A 23,741-nucleotide genomic window follows, 5' to 3' on the forward strand; every position below is an offset into this window, starting at 1 on the left:
CCAGAGCCCTTATACGATCAAGACTCGACCATTGCAATGCCCTCTTTGCCGGAACCTCCTCTAGGAATTTAAAGAAAATTCAAGGTATCCAAAATAACGCTCTTAGCGCAGCACTGAATATCAAGAAAAAATACCACATCTCTATCGCCAGAAGGAATGGCCACTGCTTCCCCATCAGGGAGAGAATCCACTTCAAAAGTCTCACCATCACACATAAATGCTTAGCCAATACTGCCCCCAAATACCTCACCAAGTAATTCAAGAAAATACAAGTGAATAAACCAACTAGAACCTCCCAGGCGAACTTAAAAAATCAGGAGGACGCAGCTTTCCCCTAGTTGCAGCCAAACACTGGAATGCCCTACCTGCCCAACTTAGAACTGACACTGCCTACTGGTCCTTCGTAAAAAAAATCTTAAAACCTGGCTGTTCTCACTAGACAATTAAACATTAGCATATCGCTATTTGAGTATGGCATTGGGATACCTATTTGATTTCTTCCACTGTAACTGAACTCTGTACATCGCCTTGACCCTGTATTGTAATGCTCCTATTGTAACCTATGTCTATGCCTACGGGTTTGATGCACTATACAAATATACATACAAATAAATAATTGACTTGGGAGGAGCAGTCAGTTAGGGAGGAGGTCAGCCAGTCCAGTCACCACTCCAAGATACCAAGGGTGTCATGGAGCCTTTGTATGAAGATGGAATGGTGTACTGTGTCAAATGCAGAGAAGAGATCAAGAAGGATGAGGACAGCAGGGGAGTTGGAATCCAGGGATGCGAGCAGTTCTTCACAGGTGTTCAGAAGAGCCGTTTTTGGGCCTCTGGATGCTCAAATCCAGATTGATGGTCGTGGAGACCGCCAACAAGTTCAGTGAGAGCCAACTTCTCCAGCAGTTTCCCCAGGAAGGGGTTGATGGAGATGGGGCAGTAGTTGGCTGGACAGGAAGGGTCTGATGTTTTTTTAAGGAGGGGGCGCACAACGGAGTGCTTGAGGGAGGAGGGGAAAGAACTCAAAGCAAAGGAGTGTTTACAGAGATCAGCAAGTGCAGGGGCGAGAGAGCTAATGTTGTTCTTGATGGTTCTGGATGAGCAAGGGGAATCCTGTTTGCAAGATACCTTCATGGAGCGGACAACGCTGGTGACTTCTTCCAGGGAGACAAGGGCGAATGAGGAGAAGGAGGAAGGAGGAGGGTGAGTGGCCAAGGGATGCAAGGAGGTGATGGATGGGTTGGGAGAGTGAGTGACAAGGGTGTTCAGGATATCTTGAGGTTTGGTGGTGAAATGAGTGGTGAGTGCGTTGCAAAGGGCCCGAGAAGGTATGGGGGGGGATACTGCAGAAGGGTGGGCAAGCTCCCTACAGATTTTGAAAAGTTCAGCCGTGTGGTTGGCTGTGCCAGATACCCGTGCCTGAATGTGGACCATTTTCTTGGCACGATAGAGAGTCTGTATTTCCTTTGGAGAAGGCAGCAGACCAGTTTGTCAGAGGATGATCCTGAGGTTCATCACTTCCATTCTGCAGCTCTGTGCTTTCGGTTCAGGTCTACAAGTACGTAGTCGTACCAAGTGTTCCGCTTAGAGGCGGGTTGCAAGCCGACCCTCATGACTGGGGCAAGAATGTCAAGGGTGTTGGTGATGGACAGGTGGAAGTTGCTGAGAGCAGTGTCAGTGGTAGAGTCTGAGTTGGGAGGGCAGGCAAGGAGGATAAAGGTGGAAGTGAAGGCAGCAACTGACACTCGTTTCATCAGACGGATGTTCGTGAACGAGGTTGGCAGGGCTTTTGGAGGAGTGGCCTCAAGGTCGTAGGGACCCAGGTGGGAGGAGAGAAGAGAGTGGCCAGACCAAGAGAGAAGGGTGACCAGGGGAGAGAGGGAGGTCGGAGTGGATGAGGGCGTCAAGAGTGTGTACAGCAGAGTGGGTTGGACCAGAAGGGAGAACAGAGAGGGATAGAGACGTGCAGAGGTCAATGAAAAGAGTGGATGCTGTGCCAGGGTAGTCCATGTGGATGTTAAAGTCACCCAGGACCAGCAGGTTGGAGGAGGTTGAGAGTAAGGAGGAACAGAAATCAGTCCCTTCAGAGAGGAACAAGGAGGTAGCACCTGGAAACCGGTAAATGGTAGCAATGGTCAGGGTGGAGGAAGAGAAAACCAATTTGCATACCAGGCCCTCAAAGGAAGAGTAGAGCTGAGTAGATAAGATAGAAGAAGGAACCCACTCTGAAGATTAAGGCAACCCCACCGCCAGCACGGTGAGGATGCGGTAGCTTGGATCTCCCTGCCCCACGTTTTGTGTACGGGATAAAGTGGGATCTTGGAGCACAGTACACTCTCGAGCTTCCCCAGTACGACACAACAGTTCCATTTGCAGCTATCTGGGCTGTCGATGGTCAAGTCTCGTTTCTCTTGACAGTCTCTTGCCTTCGAGGGCCTGATGTATTCAAATAACAAAACAAAAGTTCCTTTAACAAAATGAAAGTTAATTTCTTGGTTTTACTTCGGGTGAGGATTCTTTATCCCTGGGTTCACCTCTTCAGGGTGCTGACCCATCTTTACTTCAGCCTCCCTCCTCCGGGTTCACTATGGCTTTACCTTCACTCACAAATCTTAATGTCTTTTTAAACAGTTCCAGTGGACATCCCTCGGCCGGGTTCACCTTTGTCAACACACAGTTTCTTGGGACTTTAGACTTTGCCCCCTTCTCGTCAGCATCCCTCTTCCGGGTTTGCTCTTGCCAACTTCACATTCACATTTACTTTCAATGTCTACGGGATTCACTTCCCTTGCTTTCTCATGTGGCGGGATTCACTTTCCTTGCTTTCTTTATAGTTCTTAGATCAAAGGCTTTCGACTGTACAGGGATTTTGCTTGACCTCATGTATGACCACTTTGACCTATCTTAGTGGCTTTCCTATGACCTTCTGGAGTCTGTAGTTTCACTCAGACGGGGATCGACCAGAGTCTCTCGAGTTAGCACCCACGTGGTGCCAGTTCCCTCTGCAGCTGCTCCCCCTTTTAAGACTTTTACAGCTCTTTAAACTTGGTTCAACTTGCCACTTTGCAACATTCATTCACCACAGCCCGGCTCTTATCGGTTCTCCCGTCGGCTCACTGGCTGTGATGAACCGCTTGGCTTTCCTCGTAACTGGAGTCAAGGTCGGTACCACGGTAGCAGGAGTTTCCCTCACTCCCGCTTATCAGTGTCAACACGCTCTGTGTACCGTTGACATCTGTTGCAGCACACTTGGGCTATTGTCCTCGGTTTTACGATTCCCTCTGCAGAGGTTTCACAGGTCTGTGTCGAAAAAGCGCAAGGTCGCATCTCTCCTTGTCAGCCTCTTGATATTCGCTGCCTTTCTCCTCCTCATGAACTGCCGGGCCTGGATAGCTGTCTCGTCGTGCGGTCTGCCTGCTCTCTTGCTCCACATTTTATCCCTGTGGGGAAGGGAAAGGGCTGTCAGGTGTGTGTAATTCTGATCAATTGCCTGACTTTGCCTCACCCTTGTATTGGGACATGTCAAGTAAACAGCTCTGGTGTTAGTCCGTTCTCTTGTGTGTCATGCAAAAGTGCTCGTGTCGGAAAAAGGGCGTGGGGGTAGTGGTTTTGAATTTCCTATGTGGTAGGATGGGGAAAAGGTGTTGAAAGAAGGGGGATACCGTGTCTCACCTATTTGTGTCCCACTCCCTATGAACCCCCCATCCAGGTGATCCTCCCTAACTGGTCCACCCCCTGGAACTGGATCCAATAGCGATGGCTGTGTCCTGGCCACCTGGATCACAGATCCCCGGGGACTAGCTAGGGAGATACCTTGAGGTTTCTCACAGAAAGCACACCCAACTAGATTCAATTTTTAAACAGGAATACAATGCAGCGTACACAGATGTGAAAGCTCAGCCACCTAGATTCAGTTTTTAAAACAGGAATACAATGCAGTGCAGCACAAAATGGATGCAAGATGTGAAATCAAACCCACCTAGGTTCAATTTTTAAACAGGAATACAATGCAGCGTACACAGGGATGCGAGAGGTAAGAAGAAAAACACAATGTGAGATGTATTTACCAAATGTAGAACACAGGGTGCAGTGTCGTAAAGAGAAGGTCCAAAGAGAGGCAGTATATGAATGGCACAGTTACGGTTCAAGGAGATAGCTGGAGGAGGCGATCGGACAGTTCAGCCATCACTCATGATTTTTGCAGAGAAAGGGGGAGCATGGTCCAAGTTAAGGAGCAAGAAGTGTCCAGGAGGTTTCAGCATTGTTTGAGGGCCGGCAACAAGATGGGGGCCCATCCAAGCCCATTCAGGCCCGGACAGGCTCAGACCGATGCCTTAGGAGTGGGGCCTTTGGAGGGGGAGCCGGCGTTCGCCTGCTGGCTTCCGGATTGACTGTTCAAGTGTAGAGCACAAGCCAATAAGGGAAGCATCAGGCTTTACCCAAATTGCCTAATAATTGACCTGACAAGATCTGAATTAGAGTGAAGACTGCGCAGGTCAAGCTTGGCTGTTATCGACCCTCCAAGCAGGCCTTGTGGCAAGTATACATGTGTGCTGCCCATGTCCCCCCATTGAAGCAGCTTTGATGGGCCAAATTGGAAGAAACAGGGCAGTGGGTGGGGGCTGGGAGAGACTATGTTAAAGACACTAATTCCATATGGATTGGCGGGGGCCAACACCTTTACAAGGAGGACATCTGGTCACCGCACCCGGGCCCCCACTGACCATGGTAGCCTTGATGAACATAGTATTCTTCTGCCAGAGGGGAGTGTGGGAGGTGGGGGAAATAAAAAAACAACTGGTTACATACAATATCCAGCAGGTGGTGGAATGAACACAGGGAAATATCTATTTTATCATGGAATATAGCTGGGTTCAAAACGAAAATAGCTGAACCTGCTACTGAGGATACATTTAAAAAGTATGATATCTTCCTGCAGGAGAAATGTTTAGAGGAGGATCTAGTGCTAGACTGTTATAGGGCGTATCACTTAAAGGCCAAGAGAGGTAAAAGGGGAATATCGTATGGACGGCTGGCATCATTGTTCAAAAGCACCCTAATTTGCAAGTTAATAGATCTGGAGGAGTCGGCCGAAGTCCCACTACAGGTATTTGATCTTGAAACAATAGATGGCGCATCAGTATCGTTAGCGAATGTATATAATACGGCACCTTCTGTAAAGGGGCCAAATCCCCTCCCCGCAATACAAATGAGCCTTGAGGGATTATGGAAGAAACACCATGGGAATGGGGTAGTGTTGATATGGGGGGGGTTTGGAACCTCAAAATGGGAAACACGTCCCCTGAGGGGCTATACAATCCTGAAGAAGACAGAGTGCTGAATATTCCCGCTCCAAGGATGAAGGACCCTAGATCTTGTGCAGAAGGCCTGAAACTCTGGCATTGGTTAGTGAAATTGGTCATGAGATCGCTAACCAGTAGGATAGGTGACGATATTCCAGGTCAAGTGACCCTTAGAAGCACTAGAGGGTGCTCAACAATCGATTACTTTATGGTGACAGTAAACCTGTGGAAGCAGATAGTGGATTTTAGAACACAGTCAGCCCTTTTCAGTGATTATTACGGCTTGGCTTTGGTGGTCCAGTTAAAAGCAATAGCGCCATGCAGGAATACAATTAACCACCTTGAAGGGCTGACTTGCAGGGGCATTCCTACCAAACGCATGAGATAAAAGTTGGCAGACAAACCCTGGGTAGGGCATCAAATCCTGAAGCTAAACAGTCTAAAATTCATGATGTTGTTGGACGAGTTGATGAATCCAGAGTCAATCATCTCAAATGATGAGGCCCTTCTGATAGGTATCCAGGGGTTTTCTATTAAAAAGGGGATCAGGAAGGAAGAAAGGAGCCCCCAAAGGCTGGTTTGATGAGCAGTGCAGAGCAGCAAGAAGGATGCTCTTTTCGTTACTGAAGGGCAAGGTTGCGAAGAGGTGTGAAATTATACGTTCAAGATCCTCCTATAAAAGAGCCGTAGAAAAAAGGAATATACGAATTGATATTAGTGGTTGGGAAGCACTGGAGGCAGCCAGCTTGGAAAAAAACTCAAAAAACTTCTGGGCGACAGTGAATAAAACCCCTGCATACTGGGTGCAAGTTTTGGGACTAGAGACTGTGATCCCGGACAGTGGCTGGGTTGCACAATTTTAAAAGCTCTATAACAACACTGTCATGAGCGCAGGAGGCTAAGAGGAGAAGGAAAGCGGGGAGGCTCAGGCTACTTGGGGCAACATCCTGTGAGTAATGAGTATCAACCTCGTGAAATTTAAATATTTTGATGTAGTAAAGGCAATTAAGAGGTCAAAAAGAAATAGAGCACTGGGTTCGGACAGAATTCCTGCAGACTACTGTGAGAAATCTGAAGGGGTCTCAGCCACTAGTCCCTGGGGATTTGTCATCCAGGTGGCCAGGATATAGCCATCGCTATTGGATCTAGTTTCTGGGGGTGTACCAGTGCGGGAGGATCACCTGGATGAGGGGTCTTTGGGGAGTGGAAGTGGGACACCGAAAGGTGAGAGGTGGTATCCCCTTCCTTACAACAACTTTTCCCCATCCTACCATGTTGGATACCTAGAAGCTCAACCCCCCGTCCCCTTTTCCGACATGAACACGTTCTCACAGACAGTTCATCGTGAGTGACAACAGATTAATACCAGAGCCGTATACCTGACATGTCCAAACACATGGGTCAAGCAAAGTCAGGCAATTACTAATAATTACACACACCTGACTTCCAACTTCCCCACACAGATAAAAGGCGGAGCATGAAAGCACACTCTGAGAAAGGCAAAACACATGAGGAAGCAGCAATTCCGAGATGGCAGTTTAAACCGAGGAGAAAGGTGGTGAGGCCAGAGAGGACAAGGCGGGAACTACCCTTGCCCTTTTCAGGGAAGTAGTGCGACTTTCAAGAGGTCTTGAGGAAAAGAAACATAAGACAGAGAATTGGAGCTGACGAATGGTGCAGTGTGTGGGTCAAAGGTACACAGGGCCCTCCCGCATTGGTAGCCCAGGTGGGGAGAAGTGATTGCCGCTGTGGTACTGTCCTTACTCCGACAGCAAAGCAACGCCAGTGAGTTCAGCACAGCCGCAGAGTTGGAGAAACTGATAGCAGACCGGACTGTGTTACGCTCAAGGTTGCAAGCAGCAACATTGTATGAAGAAAGAAAACTTGTATGCGATTGAACTTTATGAAACTGAAATAGGTACCAGATACAGAGTGGTCCAACGCCACCTCGGTGCTCATTCGAAGGTCTCTGGTATCCAACTGAGCGTGTAAGAATATTTGAACTGTGAAATGGAAGTGTCCTGCAGCGGGTTAAGTTTAATCTTGTGCACATTCGAAAGTCTTCGATTGCCTGTGAACTGAAGTTGGTCTGAGCCCAGCTGAAGGGGACTCATTGTATAAAAGGGGATCTGAGCCCAGAAGAGGGGGCTCCGGGGTAAACCATAAGTCACCCAAGAAGATATTGCTGTGGCAAGTGTGAACCCGACTGAGGGATACCTGTGAATTAAAGTTGGTCTGAACTCGAGAGAGGGAAGCTAATTTTATGAACAAGGATCTGAGCCCGGCTGAGGGGGATCCAGGGTGAAGAGTGAATCGCCCGAAATGAATACTTGGAAAGGAACTTTTTTTGTTGTTTCTGGTACATCAGGCCCTCTGAATCAAGAGAATTTGAGGGTAAGAGACTTGGGAACAGAAGGCCCTGATGTTGGTAAAAGGAACTGTTACCATGTGCCGAAGAAGTCCAAGAGTGTGCTGTGCTCGAGTGACCCGCCTTGTCCCATGTTAAAAATGTGGGGAAGGGAGGCCAACGGCCTCACCATCCTGACTTATCATTTTGTGAACGCTTCTTTCTTTTTCATGAACATTATCCCACACTATTTGTTGCACAGCGGTAAGGATTGGCAATCGTTTTTTTAGTATAGGCCCTTTTTATTTGACTAGACTCCACTAGGACTGTATTATTATTATTTGATGATTGTAGCTTGCTCCCATCTTAGATTTAGGTTTAGATTAGCGTTTTTCACCCCCTTGATAAAGTTCAATAAACACCCTTGAACTGCGATCACTTGTGTCTGTTTTACTTTGATACCATGCCTTCTTTACATTACTATCAAGATTTTATTGAGAATTGGGGACCCGTTCTAGCGGGTTGTTCAATGCGATAATGGTGACTGGCATTGTACCGAACGAAGGCAATTATTTACCCTCCATTTAAGAAAGGGCGCAAAGATTCTTATTAATCTAATTGCCCTATTTCATTTTTAAATTCAAGTTTTAACATTTTCGAGAGATGTCTTTGAAGATAATAGAGGAATGAGTGTCAGCAAATTCAATTTTATCCCCAATTCAACTTGAATTCCGTCCATCACTGGGCTATATTGACCAATGCCTCAACCTCTACCTGATTATTGCACATTCACTCCATATAAAGAAAGAGCCAATGTACCTTGCATTTATGGACCTCAGCACTGCTTTTGACAAGGTCAACTGAAATAAGCAATGGAAGGTGCTGAGGTGCTACGATTTTCCACCATGGGTGTTGGCTCTCCTTATTTCACTTCAAGAGAATAATGTTGCATGTGTAAGATCAGGGTCAGATGGTCACTGCACGTCTTGGTTTCTGATTCAGGCTAGGGTCAGGCAAGGGTGCGTACTTGTCCCGATTTTATTCTCTCTGTATATCAACAAGCTCTACAGGGCTTTAGTAGATTGTCATGTGGATGCCCCAAAAATAGGGGGTATGCAACTGCCAGTCCTAGTTTATGCAGCCAACTCTGAGCTTATAGCCTGGACCCCAAGAGCCTTGCAATGTGTGATTAATAGCTATGTAGCCTATATGGCAGAATTGGATCTGCAGGTGAACTCTAAGAAAACTGCAGTAAAGTACTGTGAGCCAACTAGGAAGAAGGTGTAGTTTAGGACTATGTGGTGTGGGACGGATCCAATTCCACCGGTCGACTCATTCAACTATTTGGGGGTCTGTTTTTCGGAGGCTTTTTCTCCTGAGGCTCATTTAAAAAAAACAACTGTGCAGTATGAGGCAGTCAGTAGGGGGCATTTTTTTCACTTTATGGGTCTAAATAGTCAGCAGTCGCTAAAGATAGTTAGAACGATTTATACAAAATATGGTTCTGCAATTCGGGGCTATGTGAACCAGAAAAAAATTCAACATGAAGAAAATGCCTTTCTGGAAAAGTTGTTGGCCCTACCACTGTCGGCCCCGAACTGTGCTGTCCACAATGAATTGGGCTTGAGCTATATCATGGATGATATGGCAAGAGAACCGATTTCATTGTGGCTCAGGGTTTCGGCAAATCCTAATGCTTCCCTATCCCAGCATCTTATAAGAAATATTGCTCAGCATAATGGGGCGAATCAAATAAAATGGCTCCTTTATATAAAACAAACGCTACAGAATCTAAATCTGGAGGGGCATTTTGATATGCCAAGCTTATTAACCAGGGTGAGGAGCCGTGAAATGGGAAAGGGAGTGACAGCTTGGATTTATGACAAAAGTGACATTTTAGAGACAGTAAAACCATTGAATAGACGTTTTATGTTATTATCAACAAATTATATTAAATACTATTTGGTTTGGTGCCATAAAAAACCCAAAGAATTCACATTACCAGAGCCTGTTTTAATTGCTTACCATTGGGGGAAGTAAAAGCAAGGAGAACGGGATTGAGTATGCATGCTGTTTGTCCTGTATGTGGTGCGGGTTTGAAGGATTTGGCACACTTCCTGTTGTTTTGCCCCAATTACGCTGTGTTAAGGAGGAGATCATACAGGATAAAGAAGCAGGTGGGCAGAGTTTGGGTGTTTTATATTATTGTTTAATCTGAAGGGGATGGTTGCATTTTAAATGTTTTAATGTATGGATTTTATAAAATTGTGTTTTATATCTGCGTTTTGTGGTTTTATGGATATTGTTATCCGAATAAAGTTTATTGACTGATAGATGAATTAAGACCTGTAGTAATATTGCGATATGTAGTATTTTAGAGGTTGTTATGAAGTAATAGGAAGCTCCCTTTTTAATATGTTTTATTGATTTGATAATGCTTGTGTGATGAAATATTTGAAATATGTTGTGTAGTGTGAAAAGCTATATTTTAACTGGAGCACACTCAAATAATACAAAAATAAATAAAATGGGAGGGTGGCACTGGCCCTTCAGCCACATTACTTGTAGAGTTTGGGTGCAGGTTTTTAGATCCATCCATGACGCCCTGTCAACAAGTGTTTGGAAGGAGGGAGCTGAATGGATATAATAATGTGGGGACTTGGCTACTGTCATATACTTGTGTTGTACCCTTCATGTTGAATTCCCCAAAACGGCGAGTAATGCTTTTGAAGACCAAAAGCTTACTCAAGTTTATATTGGCTACAAAATCCCAAATGGCCTTTTTGCTGTGGGTACTACGGAAATACATGTCACATAGACAAAGGAGTCAACCCATTCCAGCGTGGTATTATTAAATCGCAAACTAGTACAGGGGCATTTTCTATTTTGACATGTTGATTGTTAAATCATGCTCTGTGGAGTAGACTAAAAGTGCATTTATTGATCTCTTTAGTCCAAACTGTGGGTGGTCCAACAGCACGATATCATCGGCATAGCCGAGCCAATCTACATGAGTACTCTCAATCCTGGGAGGAAAGTTATTAACTTATTCTATATGGTTAGGGAGGTCCACCATGTATAAATGAACAAACAGCGGTGCTAGCAAACATTGTTGTTTGAAGCAGCTATCTTTATTAATTGTTCTGGAGACATGCCCCTCATTGTCTAGCTTAACAGTGACAGTAGTATCGGTATAAAATGGTACTACCATATTCAGCAGATCCTTGGGGATGACCCATTTTACACACTTGCACCATAACAGAGGACGATTTATCGAATCAAATGCTGCTGTGTAGTCCACAAAGGCAGCATTCAATGGGAGACCTGTTTATGTGGCTTGTTTCGTTAATAGCCTCAACAGCAAGATGTGTTGTGCTGTTTCATGTCCCTTCCTAAATCCTGCTTGAAAATGATACAATAACTGGCTATTCTCTGCCCACAAGGTAAGTTCTCTTAACAGGATCTTGGGACAGACTGTTTCTTCAGACATCCAACAGGGCCAAAAGACGATAATTAGTGGGGTCCATGCGATCTTACTTTTTGTAGACAGGTACCAGACATGACTCTCTCTAAGAGGCTGGTATCCTATTTGACACCACTATTTTATTGAAATAGCACAATAAGTGCACCCAGGTTTCAGCATTGCTTTTTAGTATTACATTTGCTAGGTCTTCGGGCCCTGGTGCTCTCGGGGCCTTCAGTTTTTTAATATATGAGGCGAAGGCATCGTGTGAATACCATGAGATATGACCCCATATATAAATTGGCGGATCCCAAAAAAGTTGGCCCTAATAAAACTACACCAGGTTTCTTTATCTACACAATAATTAAAGGCCACTTTTTCCAATTTGGAGAAGGAAGAAGCCATGCATATTTCACGAGTTTCCCATCTCATCATGCTTTTATTCAAAGGTATGGCTGCATCATAGGCACACCACTTACTTTCGGAATCGAATCGAGGAGATTTGTTTGCATAGCCATAATAAGGTTGTCTATCCAGTTAGTTAATTCTTCAACATTTTGATTTGCAAACATTTGCAGAGAATCATATATTAATAAATTAGTTTTTTCTCTCTGTTAGGTTCCCCTATCGAATACAGTTACCTTTGCTATTGACGTCTAAATCCCCAATTCTGCCTTTAACTCCAGATTTGACATACGGTGAAAGCATTAAAAACACCAGATCATGGTCACTAACTTGTAAATATTTCAAGCTTAGTTCTCTGGCCGTGTGATAATGTTCCCAACCAATAAAGAAATAATCTAAGGTTGATTTTATTTCTTTCCCACAGACCAACTGTGCTGACTTGCAGTGCGACCATTTAACATACAAAGAATATTTCTGGTAATAAATTTCAGCCATCTTATCCCTTGCCTGTTAGTTGTTTTACCGTTGAAGTCTACTAGGGGGATACGTGTGGGAGGTGATCCCAAATCTTTATCTGCTTCCACCGATTCTCCACAACAGGCATTCAAGTCGGCAGCTACAATACGAATGGTGTTACTGCTATACTGATCAATGATATCATACACCTCTTCAATAGCGCTCTGTATATCTTTAGTATGCGCTCCTCCCGGGTACCATAAACATTCATTCTAGCCAGCATAGTTTCTGAGCTGATTTTTACTTCAATGGCCAACATGTTGGGATTGTTTCTCTCAGTCTTTAGAGATGAAAATGGTCGGAATACCCTTTAACAGACCTCCCAGGGGTCTACCTTTATCCCATTTAGTCGCAGCTCTGTGAAATATCTTACACCCAGGCAATGTTACCTGGCCTCTAAACCAGCATTCCTGAAATAAGATGATGTCATGGTCTAACAATAGTGTATCTCTCATTCCCCCCCCCCCGCCCTGCACCCGGCCTCCCCATGACTCAATACCCTTTGTATTCCAAGAACAAATTCTCAGTTCAGATGTATCTTTGTTAGGGACCCTTAGCTAGTTAGGGTTGGAGGTCACCGTGTGACCATTCCAAGTTATTAGTCACCTTATCTGTCTCTGCATATTTAACTAAGCAATCATCTTGTAGAATCCTTCTAGCTCATAGGTCACAGATGATCTTTATTTGTTCTTTTGGCTTGCGATGGTTAGGTATACCTACTGGGATTGAAAAATCATAACTCATTTTGAAAACATCTGTGCCATGAGACATAATGTATGAGACAATATGGGTTGTCCTGCAATGTATAATGGTACTGCTAAAGGGATTTGGGGTTCAGCTGCACTACATAATCAATGTCCCTAAGGCTATTACTCTTAGCCATGGTATCATGTGCAGCATGGATAGCAAAATATAATCTGTTCATTGGGTGACCATTTTTTGAGCCAACAAGATCTTGTACCACAATACATTTTGCAGCAAGAGTTGTTTCAGTTTTGGTCTCCGTATTAGATGTGTCATTAGTGTCTAGATTCTGAATGCTGCGATCTCTACATTGTACCATTCTTTTTAGTGCTCCCTGTTGTCGCACTGTATTGAAGGTGTCAGCTGCACTAGTATTTATTTCCTCTAAATCACTGGACGACATTAACTGCTCAACCATAATGGGATCTTCTGAAGTCAGATGTTGTTCTTCTACTTGATAATCAGGACATATCACTTGCTCCTTAATTGTCCAGTCGTCCAGGTTACATTTGGAGGGTTTGCCCTGTTTCTTCTATCCTCGTTTGATTTTCTTCTTTATTTGCTCTGTATTTTCTTTGGGATTATCTAATAGAATGTATTCAGTTGAGGTTTTCTTTGATTCTTCTTATTGAGGATTGGCAGATCCCGGTTTCTTTTTCTTTCTCTTGTTTCCCTTTCTTTTAGGTTGCTTCTTTTCTGTTTGTTTCTCTTTGGACACCCGCATGTGTAAGTTGCCATTCTTCTGGGTAGGCAGTCTGTTGATGACCTCAACCAGAGCTGTGATGGGGCTTCTGGCCCCCGATAGCTCCCCAGCTCTAAGAATAACACTATCATTGCTTGATCTGAGTGTGTTGCTATGATTTTGTGAGGCCCCTAAACCTACACTTTTGGGTGAGGACGTAATCAGTATAACTAGTGTAAATTCTTGGTGAGCCCACACAGGGGTAGCAACAGCTCATCTAATAATTCACATGAACTGGATTCGGCCAGAGGATGGCCCACCTGTCCATGTTTAGCTGGGCGATGTATATAGTCAATCAATAGACCTTCTACTTTTTGCAATGTGGTGTGCTGGGCATTTTGATTTTTTCAGACGCTTTGCATATTTTAATTAAGCACCCTAATTCCTCTTGTAACATTTTGGAGTGTTCCCATGCTCCACCGCCCTTGACTCCTGGGATGTCGAATCAAAACTATTGTTACCAGATTCCGCCTCAGATAATCTTGGTGTTGCACTGACATTAGTATTCTCCAGGGGTAGGATTCCATTTGTAGTTCTAACCTCACTTTGCAACTGTCCAACAGAGGCAGTCTTTGCAATGGTCTTTAAGCTGTAACATAGATTCAGGAGTGAGTCATTGTCTATGACTCTCATTTTGGCTGATCACAGGAGCCGTGCCCTAAGGACCGTCAGCATGCCCTGATCTGCAGCAGAGCTGATATGTAGTTTAGAGGACACATAACCTCCTGCTGTCAAGCCACGTCGCACTCACTACTGACAGCCGCTTCAACAGCAGACCTCTGCAGCTACGAATTCATAGTTCCCTACTGTGGGCTGTGCCTTCTATTATGGGCTGTCCCTCTATTATGGACCCCACATAAATATTAGCATTCAACTGGCGCTGGTTGAAGGTTCAGTGAGAGAGATGTGGTTAATCAGTGTTGGAAAGAGATGGCAAAGGAAAGAGCAGAGGAGGATGGTGACAGAAGAAAAGAGAGTGTGAAGGTGGAGGCAAGGGCAGAATGCCAAATAGGAAAGGGAGCCAGGGAGTGAAAGGGAGTGGAGGAGGTTGAAAATCATCTGGAGGTAGTGGAGCAAAATGAGGAGGAGGAAGGAAAGCAGGCAGAGAGAAAAAAGCATAGCCAATTGGAAAGACTAAGAAGTGAAAGAGGAGAACAAGCCGAGGGAGCAGGCACAATGAGATGAGGTGGAAGGTGGTCAATCAGAGGAGTGGAAGAAGGTACAGTAAGGGAGTTGGAAACAACAGTAGAAGGAGCTTGAGATGGAGAGTAGTGGAAGTGAAGGAGTTACCACCAAAATAATTGGAGAGAATCTGTGGCGAAAGGATGAGGAAAAAAAGTTATTTTGAAAGGAGAAATAAGGTAACAGTAAAGACTGACAAGAAGAGTGTGCTGTTGCATTGTGGTGTTGCCTCACACCGATGGAGGAGTGAAAGCTAAAATGGAAGGACAAGATTGACAGAATGTTGTGTGATGTCAAGGAGAGGGCAAATATTGTAAGATATGTGACAAGGTCAAGAGCTTGACCACATCAGGGGGAAATAGATTTGCCTCCCAGACTGGGCCAGGATGCCTGCCAGGGTCTTTACCAGAGCCAGTCCTACCAAGAGGTGGGGGAGGGAATAGGGAGGACCCCAGACTTTCACCCCTGCCCGTATTTGCAGTTTTGATTGCATATGGTGCCACTGTCAATCATGCCATGCATTTCTGCCCTGTTGCTGGCCCGAGTTATTTTTGTTTTATTTCAGAAATACAGAGAACAACAGGCATTGTCGTTGGCTGGAGACCGCCACAACCTTGAGTCAGAGATTGGCAGTCCTTCCAATGTTTCTGAAGCGCCGGCATTGAAAGAGCCGATTGCCGCTCTTAAGCAAATACACTTATCGCAGCATGAAAAGGAAGCCTAATGGACCAAGTGCAACAGTACCTCAAACCTTAATTCCAATGTCACTTGGAAAAGGGGCAGGGCCAACAAGGGCTTGTCAAGACTTTTATGGGAAAGTCCACCCCTGGGGAAAAGAGCAGCCGTAGACTTGCACATAGGGTCTGGTTGAGAGCCAGGCCAATGAAGGCGTTTAGGAAGATTAGGAACAGGAAGGGAGGGGTATAAAAACCTGGCACATGAAGAGCAGAGTGTGGGGTGTTCGGGTGAGGTCAGGAGGAGAGAAAGCAGGCTCAGAGACCAATTTAAAGGACAGTAGAGCAGCACTTTGAGGAGAGTGTGGCAAGGGTTATTGAAGGTGAGGTGTTGAGCTGGTACCAGTTTGTAAAAGTGTGAGTGAGTGCTTGATGGGTTGAGTGAAAGGGTTTAAGTGTAGAGATAGAGAGGGGTGAGAGAGAGAAAGAGGAGTGGATGGAGGAGAGAGGCAGCGTGGAGCAAGTAGAGATAGAGGGGAGTGGAGAGAAAGGAGGTGAGGGTAAAATGGGATTAGAGAGAGTAGAAAAGGGGAGGAGAGCGGAGAAAAGAGGATGGAGAACAGAAAGCAGCAGGAAAGAGAGAGAGTGGAGAGCTTGTGAACATCGGAGGAAAAGACAAGTAGTGTGGGTAGAGATACGAAGTAGAGTGGGGGCGGAAGAAGGCCAAGAGTAGAATAGAGTAGAGAGTAAGCAAATCAGGGAACAGAGAGAGTTAAGGTATGGGGAAGGAGAGAAAGGAGCTGGATGTCTATGGAGGCACAACCTTGACAATCCTCTACAAGCTGATCAAGGAAAATGGGCACGTAGGGAACCCCTTTGAAGAATGCCAGGAGTCAGAAGGAGAAGGCTATGGCCTTTAGGCCATCACGACAGTCAGCTTTTAGATAGTAGGAATTGCCTATTGATAGTTTCCATTGTGGAGTTTAGGGACATTTGGGCTAGGAAGATCTCACGGAAGAACAAGCAACGGACACCCACTAGTATACCCACAGCCCGACACACTACACTGAGAAAGCTGCACATCCCATATTGTTCAAAAACCTTTGAATCACAGCGTGGAGTCTGTTAGTTTGTAATGCTATCTGAGAGAGATAGCAGAGGGAGGAGAGCAAGGGAGGCCAAAATAAGTAGGTTGTACCCAAGACTGTGGGCTTCAGTCTGATAGGAAAACTACCATCCCAGTGCTGGCGGAGAATGTGGTAGAGTCTGCCAGCGGCAAACAGGGGTCCAAGCTTGGCTATTACCAGGCCCAGAATGGTGTAGCCCAACGTTATCAAAGCTAGCCAACAAGGTCTACAACCCAAAGTTGCCACTAAATCAAAGTAGTAACTACTGCCAAGGAGGGTGGCATCCTGAAGTGAAACTAAAGGAAGACCATCAACTAGAGCCAAAAAATAAGTGTCAAATCACTTAAAACACCCAAAGACTATGAATGGATTTGCTTGACTTTTACCTTGCAGAGCCAAAATTAGAAGACAGAAGGACAGACTGACTACGGTCCTTAAGTAACCTGAATTTGCTCACCATGGTTTGCTTTTGATTTCCATTTACCTTGTTTCCTTTCTATTGTAGTAACTGTATACGTTTGTTGTGTGAAATAAACCATTTTGAAGTTGACATTCTGGGCACCAGGTTGTCTGTTAATCCATTAGCTGTGACAAAGGACAGATGCAAAAAGTGCCAGTCCAACACTACAGAGTCTTGTTGTGAATCATGTTGAAATTGTGCTAAGCAGTTGCAAAAAACAAAAATCTGGCCTCTACAGCCAACTGTGCATCACGACAACTGGCTGTGCCGTTTCTCTATTTAAGGTGCCAGAAGCCTACGGTAACTGATAGTTGGGTCTCCACCACAGTGAGTCTGTGCAGGAACTTGGATGTCAGTGTCAACTAGGTATTTGGTCTGGTGCCAGGAAGAAAGTGCTGAAGTCCTTTTTTTTAGTGATCAATGTGATCTCAGACATAGGACATTGTGGCATTGCTCCAAGGAAGGTGTGTGGGCTGGCTAACAGTGGCATTAGGCCCCATATGTACATGCTGATTCATTCATGTTTGTGAAGAAACGTACACTTCAATCCTAAATGCAATCTGATCATTTTTCTTTTCTCATTTGCAGCATACACAATATATGAATCATTACCATATTTTGAGACGCTTGGAACATATTCTTTCGAGATGCCTGTACCAATTGATTGCTCAGTCCATTTTCCATACATTCTCAAAGCGTATCTAGCCATGATGCCTATTGGTAAGTTGATGAAGCAGGTTGGAAAATTGTAGGTATGAGGGAACTAAATGCATTTCCAAAACAAGACTAATTTTAAATTCCAAAGGTGCACTGCTATGCACCTCCTAATGGAGGGTTGAGTTTGGGTCTTAGTTAAACTTAAATAAAAATCCCTTTCTGCAATTCTAGCACCTATATAAAGGGATGGAAGAATGGCACTACCGGTTAAAAAAAAAAAGGTCCCTTTGTGTACGAGACATTTGTCACTCAGAATTGTTACCATTGTTTTGGCTGTTCATCCAGTTTCTGCTCTTGCCCAAGTGAAGGGTGGTCCTATGTGGGAAATAGAGACAAACTCTTTCTCATTGAGTAATTCATAAATGTTGAGGAGAGAAATTGAATTCACAAAGTATGAGATCAATAAATTATACACCAAAGAGCACACATGAGAACAAAAGAGCAATACTGGGAAAGAGAGACTAAAGTGGTCAATTCTAGTATGTGAACTACATTAAATAGCTCCTAACAAAACCATTCACAAAGTCAAAGATGTAATCAGGAAACAACTTCTAGCTAACAAACTAATCAAAGACGATTACAGAGCGTTTTACCAAAATGTGTACACGCCTTTGGTGGTAAACGAAAGCAACATAGACAATATCCTTCAGAACCTAAACTGAAAGACAGCCGCAAAAATCTGTTTAATTGCCCTAAAAGATAAAATGACATTCACAAAGCTATCTCTAGCAGGTAATGGGAGTGGTCTCCTGCATTAGATGAATCCATGGCCAACTACTAGAAAGTTTGCAAGTTTATCATAGCCCCTTTCTTCAATAAGTCTGCAATTAAATCGTACAGCCAAAGTTTTCCCTACATCAATGAAGTGCTTGCAAGCCATGTTAAGTACCAAAGAAACAAGTTACCTACCTGTAACTCTTGTTCTCTAGTATAGGTGGTGCATGGATTCACAAGCTTATGAATATTCCCTGTTGTCGGGCTGGGAATCCTCGCAAAAAAGAAAGCAGTTTCACCTTAGAGTGAAAACTGTTTGTTTCCTCTATATCCATTAATTGTCCTTTGGGTCATACAACCCCCAGCCAACGACACTCATCCTCCTAAGCCCCTCCCCTGCTAGCCATCTTCAGATTTGGTAGAGCACGTAAAGTGGCAGTATGAACCATGAAGAGCCACAGAGGGGAAGGAGGGAGGGTTTGCATATGAATCCATGCAGGAACCATACTGGAGAACAGGAGTTGCAGGTAAGTAACGTGTTCCTTACCCAGCATGGGGCTTGCATGGATTGACATGCTCATGAATATGATTACACAGCAGTACACAACCACGAGAGGTATCAAAACTCAACAGAAGCAATACACTTACCCCTGGAACAGACTCACCTCAAGCAAACACGTTGCATAGTTAGCTAAAATTCATCGCACAAACTGCTTGCTGCAGCAAAGTCTGAATACATTCATGAAAACCCCACTGCTTGCAGATTTATAGATCCAATTTGTATATTTCTCAGTGTGCGTATCATTTTAATACTATTATCTCTTCATTGCAATGAGTACTTCAGGACAAGCCCCTTCTTCGCATGCACATTAAAACCTCTCTGTCTCTCTGGTTCCACCTACTTCGGAGCACTCCATGTGTGAATCGTTTTCATGTTGTTTTAACATTTTATTTTTCTGCGCGCGTGCAAATGTAATCTGTATCAGTTTTAAAAGTAATACTAAAGTAACATATCCCATCCATAATTAACCACACTGGATACATATAAAAAATTGCAACATGGCGCTCAGTTCGCCGCAACCCCCAGTCATTAATGTTGCACGCAAAATGAACCCCTCATGCTTTTGGGGACCTTTCCTGACGACCCCAACATTCCCCCTTTAGTACTTTAACTAACAAATCATAATTATCTTTTTGAGAAACAACCCTACAACCATCTTTCATACCAGTCCCAATAATGGCATACTCCTCTGACAAACAACCCCAACTTGTCCCCCCATCCATGTCCGCAATCTACCCATTGCTCCACACCATCAGCACGACTTGGTGGAGGACACAAAACCTCTTCAGCCTGAGTACCCATATCAGATGAATTGGTAGTGGTCCTAGCTTTGAACAGGGTCACAGTCATCATAGCAGCTACTTTTGGTACCTGGTGTCATAAATCACCAAGGTATCTTTTGAAAAGGATACAGTAACCAAAAAGGATACAATTGGTAGGGCTCTTCCGGATCCTTATTCATACGACTTGATAGTAGTGAAGTCAAATTAGACCTTCCAAATGATACCACTCTCTGACCGATGAAACAGGTAGAGAGAGGGATCACTGAAAGGGCGTTGGAGCTTTATAGGAAGTCAGCCTAGGATAAATAAAGTATCATAAGAAATTGTCCCAAATCAACTGACTATAGAACAGCAATATCACTAGTTAACAACACTGACCTGTGGGCTTAGAACTGAAGTCTTCAGCAAGTCTCTGAAGAAATCCAGGAGTTGAAACAACGAAAAGGAAGGGAAGGTTAATAAGGGAGACTTATCCCGAACGGCACGAGGCTCACGCTAGATACCGGGTTGGTGCACCACAGGATAGCGTCCAAAGTACTGTGCACAATCACCTTCAAAAGAAAAACTTCCTTTCCCACCTAAAAACAGAAATATGATGAACTGAGTCCACCTGTTATCTCCTCACAGGTGCCAGGGATTCACTCCGAAGCAAAGAATAGTATGCGTGTGGAATTACACGTTCAAACAGAGTTCAAAAGTCTGCGTGCAGATTACACGCGACAGAGTTCACGCGGCCAGGACAGCCGCTCTTGCAAGCGTGAGGAAAAAGCCCGTGTGCAAGTTTACACGCGACAGAGTTCACGCAGCCGGGACAGCCGCTCTTGCCAGCGTGAGGATTCACACGCAACACAAGGACCCGCAACTAGGACCACAGCGTGTAAAGAGTAGAGTAGCTCGCGTGCAATAAGCAAACAAAAGAGCACGCAGTCAGAGCAGCCGTACCTGAAGAGTTCCAAAATCCACGTGTGTATTACCCGCAAACAAAGTACACTCAGCCCAGGACAGCCGCGCTTGGAAACAGCGTCCGCGTGGGATTTCCACGCGACCAACTTCACATAGTCAGGAAAGCAGCATGCAAAGAAATCAGGAGCCTGCGTGTCAGAATACACGCGACTGAAGAGCACGCAGACAGTGCGGGCAACTTGTGACTTCCAGACAGCAGCTCCAGGAATTCGCGTGTGGAAGGAAACACGCCGAAGAAGCCAAGGAAGTAACTGAAGAAAATGGGAGGACGCAGATCAAGGGATTCAGCTACCAAACGCCATAAGGGTTCAATCAGAAGCAGCGAGCGACGTATTCACACTGCTTATGAACGTACTGCCAAAACACATGTGACTAACCTAAATCACGTGAATTTAACGACATGAATAATGCAGACGTCGTTTTGCCGGCAGTGCATCAAACAATCTCCATTTAGAATAGAATGGTCTAGCAGTTCTATGAGCATAACTCGTTCTGCATGAAGATGTTGTTCCAGGTCCAGGGGTACTATGTCCAGCATACCTGACACCTGGGCAGAACAACATGGTAAGAGCATTTGACAGGAAAAGAGAAGAATAAGAGAAAAGGCAAAAAATAGGCAGGGAGATCTTCACAGTGAGGCTCATTCAAGACGGTACGCAGGAGAAAAGGGAATCCAACCATGAATCATTGGTAACTGCTGCTTCATTTTCCATGATTACTCTTGAGTTTCTGCAAGGCAGCAATAGTTTGTGTTAGGGTACCACTCTCTGTGTCATTGAGAGGCACTCTCAATGACAGCAAGTACTCCAAATTCTTGACATACTCCCCCCTCCATTGCTGGCAGGAGGTCGAGGATGTAACAATTCTGCAAAGGCATTAGCCTCAGTGACCGTAACTCTTCTTTGATGGCACTAAACGCTGACTCAGACATGTTGACAAATAGTAAAAGTTCATGTCTGGTCACCTGCAGTAACTTGAAATTCACTGTGGTTTGGACGCCAGGTGCCAGAAGAGAAGTGAAGAAAGTTTCTGTATGGCTAAACAATCGGTACTGATCAGGAATGTCCATTAAAGCTTTTGATGAGGCAGCTGAAAGATAATTTGACTGTCTGCTTCGTGGCAATAGTTCCCGATTCTCGTCATCGAACAAAGTCATTGGTTTGTCCATACAAGTTGATGAAGGGGACGCATGGGGCACAGGGGTAAGGGGAGCACAGATCTAGCTTTGTGCATTGGACATGCCAGGACCAGGTGCTCCTCAGGGATGATGAGGACCGGCATGTGGAGTATAGGGAAACTGCACACACCTCGCAGGCTGGAAGCAACTACCTATATGCATTCGATCCACAGGTCCAATAATTGTCCACAAGGGCAGCCGTACCGCCAGCTAGACCAGCGATGCGAAGTGTGCGGCTGCAATTCCCATTTGTGCCAACAGGTACCGTGTCATTGCACTTAAAACACAGAAAGAAATTGGTAAGTGCTAGTATCTTAATAGGCTTTTCTGGCTCTTAGAGTTACGTCAGATGCTGCAAGTAACTTCACCACACAGTCGCACATTTTTGGTTTATTCATTCCACCCCTTCTTCTCCAGCTCTGCAACTCTTCACCCCTTGTTCCCATAGGTTTTGAGAAAAACAGCCCCTTCTAGATTTAATTGGCCTCTTTGGATACACTATATATTCTTCTGCTCTTTACGATCATCAACTTAACAGTCTTCATCGATAGGTATGATTGGTACTGTAACTAATTGCCCTTTAACCTGCCCTCAAACCCTGCACAATGCTAGGTGCACTAGTCATAGTGCATATGCTACCTCTACTTTGTTCAGGATAAACACCCTAGGGACGCCAGAAGCATGGGGGATGGGAGAGCAGATGTACAATATCCTATTGATCGCTCTCTCCCATACTTCCTCATATGGCTATAACAGACATTATCCACTGCAAAACCATGTGCATTTGTTGTGGGATCTAGTTAATCATCCCCACTATATAAAAAAAACTATATTAACATTTCTTTTTTCCTCTTAACAATATATCTTCGAGTTCCATAAAACCAGATACATTACAACCGCCTATATTTACACTTGTTGCCATCTTCAAACATGATAGGAGAACCATAAAAGATATATAATTATATAATAATAAGAATATAAATTTAACACACATTATCATTTTAAATAGTTATTTTCCTAAACAGAGAATTCAAGTCCCAGATCTTTGTTCGCACCCCCCTTTTCACAGGAATGAACGGTGGATACTCTGGGCGTACTTAACTGTGTGCCTACTCCTGCTCCTGTGCTGGTGGCGGGGGGGCTGGTACCCTTCGGGTGTCACTGAGGTGGATCCAATTCTTGTTGCCCTCCACCTTCACAGCAGTTGGAGTTGCGTCGATAACACAATGAGGCCCTTGGAAATGCCACTCATTCCAACAACGCACAAAGGTATGAATAAAGATCCAGTCTCCCGGCAGTAGCTGTGGCTTGCATTGATCATCAGTTTCCTTGCCGTTTTCTCCTGTAGTCTGTTGGTGAGAAGACACAACCTGTGATGGTATAATCTTAACACTTTTGGGTTAAAGCCCTAAGATACTCCCTAAACTCCTCTCCTAGGACTTCTGCTGTCTTGTGTGTGTCTGATGCAGAGCATGCAGGTGAAAGAGGTGCGTGTAGCCTACACCCCATCAATGGTCTTTCCTGGTTGATTTCTCAAATGCAAGGGGAAGAAGGTGGTACCAAGACCTTTGCAACTTATTGTAAACTTTTGCTAAACAGGCCTTAAGGACCCCATTGAGCCTTTCCATGATCCTGTTGACCTGCGGGTTGCACACCAAGCACAAACTGTGCTCGATTCCCAAGAGCGAAGTAAATTCTGCGAACAAGGAATTCAAAAAGTGGGTTCCACTGTTGGATTTTAAGACCTCACAAATTCCCCACTATGGAAATACCTCTCTCAGCAGAAATCCTGCTGCTGATTTAGCATCAGGATGTACGCAGGGACCAACCTCAAGCCACTGGGAAAATGGACAAGCAATTGCAA

At 44.7% G+C, this 23,741-nt stretch overlaps 1 protein-coding gene across 4 annotated transcripts in view; it reads left to right on the top strand.

Annotated features, from left to right (window-relative positions):
• The window catches only part of HACD4 (3-hydroxyacyl-CoA dehydratase 4), a 335,173-nt gene that overhangs the window by 268,037 nt on the left and 43,395 nt on the right, over positions 1 to 23,741 (top strand). For all 4 annotated transcript variants that reach the window (XM_069630757.1, XM_069630758.1, XM_069630759.1 and 1 more), the window contains one exon: positions 17,551 to 17,682. In XM_069630757.1, coding sequence (XP_069486858.1) covers positions 17,551 to 17,682 — 132 coding nt within the window. The remainder of the gene's footprint in view (positions 1 to 17,550; positions 17,683 to 23,741) is intronic.

The sequence above is a fragment of the Ambystoma mexicanum genome, chromosome 6q (genome assembly GCF_040938575.1).
Source record: "Ambystoma mexicanum isolate Mex_15411 chromosome 6q, UKY_AmexF1_1, whole genome shotgun sequence".
In the NCBI taxonomy this organism is placed as follows: Eukaryota; Metazoa; Chordata; class Amphibia; order Caudata; family Ambystomatidae; genus Ambystoma; species Ambystoma mexicanum.